This window comes from Balaenoptera borealis (genome assembly GCF_965194805.1).
Source record: "Balaenoptera borealis genome assembly, chromosome: 19".
NCBI lineage: Eukaryota > Metazoa > Chordata > Mammalia > Artiodactyla > Balaenopteridae > Balaenoptera > Balaenoptera borealis.
Window position 1 is genome coordinate 63639648 of NC_138878.1, and position 4948 is coordinate 63644595.

The 4948-nt window shown below is 54.1% G+C and overlaps 1 protein-coding gene and 1 pseudogene across 2 annotated transcripts; both read right to left on the reverse strand.

Moving 5' to 3' along the window:
• Positions 1-420: 420 nt before the first annotated feature.
• LOC309616549 (sialic acid-binding Ig-like lectin 14) lies at positions 421-3454 on the reverse strand (the record flags this gene model as incomplete). Its single annotated transcript, XM_082367204.1, has 5 exons — positions 421-1847; positions 1985-2120; positions 2203-2484; positions 3265-3312; positions 3430-3454. The coding sequence occupies 5 exons, from the start codon at positions 3452-3454 to the stop codon at positions 1655-1657; spliced, it is 684 nt and encodes a 227-aa protein (XP_082223330.1). The 3' UTR covers positions 421-1654.
• A 72-nt stretch (positions 3455-3526) lies between these two features.
• Positions 3527-4567, reverse strand: LOC309616550 (sialic acid-binding Ig-like lectin 14 pseudogene; annotated as a pseudogene). The gene is made up of 2 exons (XR_014249830.1): positions 4058-4567; positions 3527-3834 (listed from the first exon to the last, which is right to left on the reverse strand). The product of XR_014249830.1 is annotated as a sialic acid-binding Ig-like lectin 14 pseudogene (transcript).
• Between the last annotated feature and the right edge of the window lie 381 nt (positions 4568-4948).

Sequence of the window (4948 nt, forward strand, 5' to 3'; positions counted from 1 at the left end):
CCGCATGCCACAGCGATGATCCCGCATGCTGCAACTAAGACCCGACACAGGCAAAAATAGAATTTTTTTAAAAAGATAATGAAATACTGCCACAAATGGATTGCAATGCTGAATATTGAGCAGGCAAACAAGTGCTGCTAAGGATGCAGACAGATCAGAACACTCATATATGATGGTGGGATGTAAATTCATTTGACTACTCAAGAGAACTCTTTGATGGTACCTTCTAGAACTAAATATATGCCGACCTTATGATGAAGCAGTCCCATACTCACCAGGAAAATGGTGCTAGTCCTCCTATTTTCATCACAATATTCATAACAAAGTTATTTTGAAAAAGCCAAAGTTTGGAAACAAATGCAACGTCATCATATTTTACAGTCGATACATAACTGGAGAAATAGTCACACGTAAAATACAATTTTAAAGACAAAAACTATAGCAAAACCAAAATGAATTATTGATACATGTAAAAACATGCATAATCTGAAAAACATAATACTGAGAGAAAGTACAAAGATTGGCACACGCATCCATCGGGACAGAAAAGGGAGAGCCAAACAATGAATAAATATTTCTTCTTCTTTTAATTTCCTTTTTATCTCATTTGGGGACTGTTGGGATTTCCCTGGCGGTCCAGTGGTTAAGACTCTGAGCTTCCACTGCAGGGGGCGTGGGTTCAATCCCTGGTTGGGGAACTAATATCCCATATGCCACATGGCCAAAAAAAAAAAAAAAAAAGAAGAAGCAGCCTTATTTGTAACAGATCACTCAAAAATAATGGTAGATGAAGAGATCATTTTGCTGAAAACTCTCACAGGAAAACTAAAAGGTAAGAATGATTTTTCTATTATTATGTTACTTAATAATACGTTCAAATAATGAAATGTTGTGATATTTTACACTAACTATTATGAGGTAAGCAACTTGAAACCAAGAAAGAAAATCTGTGTTCCTGATTCTACTGTGTGTGGATGTCCCCACTAATAGGGAAGTTTTGGAGACCAGAAACTCAGGTGTTAAGCAGGTAACTTCCGGGTCATGAGAGGAGAAGCCCTTTGCAGGGCTGGCGATGCAGAGAGAGGAGCCGGGTGGAGGAGAGGGCTGAAGGACGACCCACGGCACAAGCAGGGTAGCAGATGGGGAGTGGCGCTTCAGAAACAATGGGGCGGGCAGTGAGGGTGCGTCATCAATAACCATGTTTTATTTTCTGTATCTTATGACGTTTTGACATCTTAAAAAGCTTGCTGGCCTGAAAAGGACACCGCCTCGCAACTGTTAGAGACAGAAAAGGGCTGTTCCAGGACCTCACCTTTAAAATGCAAACCAATCAATCGCTACCCCATAATCCCCAACCACCCCTTTAGCTACCCCTCACTCGCCAAGCCACTATTTCCCTTACCCGAAGTCACTCACGAACAGGTAACAGACTACTACAGATCACCCCTGCCGCCCAAAGCCCACCAGAATTATTCAAATGAGCAGATCCTAAAGAAATTTCCCTACGCAGCCCTGCCTTTCCCGTGGAAACCCCAATAAAGGCTTCTCCGCACCTGCTCCTGCTTCTTGAGCAAAACCAGGTGCTTCCCCTTTGGTCCTGCCCGCGTGACGAGCCACCTACTCTTGGAAGATGTTAAGTAATAAAAGTCTCCTTTCAACGGTATTGACTCTTCATGTCATCACGCAAGTTAAAAGCTCGTGGTTGCAAATGAGGGTTTGAGTCGAGCGTTTCCGGGGAGAAGCCGACAGTGATGGCCCCACGGCTGTCTTCTGGGCTCCGCATCCTCACGTGAATCCCGTCTTGAGAAGGAGGGAGGCTCAGCCCTGCCCCCTCGTGGCCTCCACACCTGCAGGACCAACACTGTCTCAGGTCAGAGAGTCGGACAATTTAACTGTGGCTCCAGGCAGGATGGGCCAGCTCAGCCCCACCGGGAACTCCAGGGCCATTTACCCGACTTCCCTGGAGAGGAACGGGTCTGCTCACCTGGTGTAGTAGATCCAGGTGAGGCCATAGGTGAGGAGGAAGCCAGCCCCCATGAGGGCCCCTCTGATCAGGGTGAGGACCAGGGGCCAGGAGCCCTGCTGAGCCTCAGTCACGCGGCTGCAGCAAGACGGCCTTTCTGGGGAGGGCAGAGAGGGGTGAAGTTCTGCCCCCAGCCCCCAGCCCCTCCCACACTCCAAACACCTGCCCAGGCTGCCTACCCTGGCGCCTGTCCTGCAACTCATTCTGCACAGCAAGGCTGACGGAAACTTGCTGGGAGCCCAGAGGGTTCTGAGCTCGGCAGGTGAATTCTCCTTCTGCAGCGCCTAAGCCTGGCAGCTCCAGGATCTTGGTGCTGGAGATGCGGGTGGCGTTCAGGGCTCGGGACGCCCGGAACCAGCCCAGCCGTGCGGGGGGGTTGCTGTCAGCCACACACAGCAGCCGCAGCGCCGGGCTCTCCGAGATGAGAAGGGCCGAGGCCCTGTTCTGCAGAGCCTTGAGGGCTTTGGGGGGAAAGTGCAGCGAGAGCTCGCGGACGCCGAGGTCCCATCCCTCCCGCCCTCCCAGCATCTAGTTGGCCTCTCCTTCTCCTCCCCTGGCCCGCTAGCTTGCTTCGGTGTGGCTTCCCAGGCTGGACCCTCACACCCGAAGGAGCTTGACCCAACGTGTCCGGGCCTCGTATCTTCAGGGGAGGCTCAGTGTCTCAGTGGGACGTGCCCGGGCTGCTTGGTGGAAAGAGCACAGAGAGCCTCAAGCCTTGGGAAGCTGAGGCAGTGAAGGCACCAGGAAATGGGCCTCAGGAGGCTTCTGTGGAGGAAAGCCACAGAGCAGAACCGTGGTGAAGCGACATGGGCTTTGACCAGAGCGCGTGAGTGCGTATGTGTGTGGTGTGTATGTGTGTGTGGCCTGTGTGTGCATGTCCATGCGTGTGTAGGTGCATGTGTGTGTGTGTGTGTATTGCATGTGCATGTGTGTATGTGCATTTCTGTATGTGTCTGTATGTGTAGAGATGTGGATTGGATGTGTGTATGTGCATGTATATATGTATGTGTGTGCATGTATATATGTATGTGTGTGCATGTATATATGTATGTGCGTGCATGTGTATATGTGAATTGAACCTGTGTGTGGACTAGTGCCTGGGAGGTGGGGGAGGGAGGGTGGTGATTTTTATCCTTGCTCTTCCCATACGTGATGGCATTCAAGCCCTAATCCCACCCTCTCTGCTTGGAGGTGGTCCCAGGAGCTGGACCCAGCCCTGGAGAAGAGCGGTCCTTTCCTACCTGTGACATTTCTGAAGCACAGGTTGACGCTGAGGTTCCAAGGAGCATCTAGGATGGAAAGATATGGCCTTGCTTCGGAGGTGAGGAGTGGGATGGAAACTGACCCAGCACCCAAGGAAGGAGACCAGGGAGCGCGGATGGCTGCCCTTCACGGCCTCTCCCCACCTCGGCTCCCAGCGCTCAGATGCATAAAAGAGTGAGCTGGCCCTCGTTCCGTCCCTGCCCTCTACACACACACACACACACACACAGCCGACTGCCCTCAGGGACCCAGCCCCCCTCCAAACTCACAGGAGACATTGAGCCGGATGCTTCTCTCCATGGTCACTTGATCTCCTTGGAGTTCCACACGACAGGTGAGGTTGGTGCCATGGTCCTGGCGCCTCGGGGTGAAGGTCAGCACCGAGGAGTGGAGGGTCTCTGGGTCCACGGCGTCAAGGGCATCCCCCGCCCAGGAGAATGAGAAAGCTCTTCCCCCATCACAGACGAGAGACAGGCGGCAGGTCAGGTTTGTGGGGCGGCCGGACTGCAGAGCCTCCAGAAAGCGGATGTCAGGTTTCTCTGTTGGGGCTGAGGAGGACAGAGGGGGGTGCCTGGGCCCCAGGGGCGTGGGGGCCCAGAGCGTGACCCTGAGAGGGACCGGTGCCTCAGAGCCACAGCTCACCCCAGGTCCTGTGTCTCTTCTGAACCCCTAAACCCCGAGACCTGGAGCAGGCAGTGGTCCTGTGTCCTGTTCCTGTTCTAATACGGGAGTCTCCACGTCCCAGGGTCCTCTCCTGGGCCCCTGCCATACCTGTCACCTGCAAATTCAGCTTCTTATCTCTGTAACTGTATTTCACATCGTCTGCCTCCACTCGGAAGAAGTAAACTCCTGTGTCGCTCATCCTGGCATCTCTGATGTTCAGGGACCAGTTGTTTTTCCTGGGGTCCCAGAGGAGGTGGAATCGGCCCTGGGTCTCTGGCTTCACTTGTCTCCATGGGTTGTCTGTGGCCACAGGATCACTGTGGTGTATGTTGTCCCCTTCCCGGAACCAATAGATGAAGGGTTCGCCAGAGAAGGGCCACGACCTCCGAGGGTAGGAGAAGGAGAAGGGCACGTGGACGCCCAGGCACGCCTGCACCGTCACTGATTCCTGCACTCGGAGCTTGTACCCTTGGTCGTCCTGCAGGGACCCTGGGGGACACAGAGGCTCCGCTGCAGCTGCAGCCCCTCCCCCACCCTTGCCGCCCCTCCTCCCTCGGCCCACTCACCCCCCCACAGCAGGGGCAGCAACAGCAGGGGCAGCAACAGCAGGGGCACCATGTCCGCGTCCGCCAGCGCAGAGCCCGGGTCCAAGTGCCTCCGTCAGGGAAGGAGGCGCCGCGAATGTGGGGAGCGACCGAGGAAGCCCCAACAGGAAGCCAGTGGGTGACAGAGAGACAGCCTTGGCCCAGCACAGAAGGGGAACTTGGATGCCACAGGCCAGAGGACGGGGAAGGTCAGGCTGGGAAATCATCCTGTTTCCCTCATCTCTCCCATTTGCAGCTGCAGACCGTGAGCTACTGAAATGTGAGGCTTGTCTAGGCTCCCGTACCCGTCGCTGCAGCCCTTCCCCGTGCGCTGTTGTCTACACAGGGAAGACAGCCTCATCTGTCCGGCTCCCTGGGGATCAGAGCCTCCGGGGGGGGTCAAAGAGCAAATTCA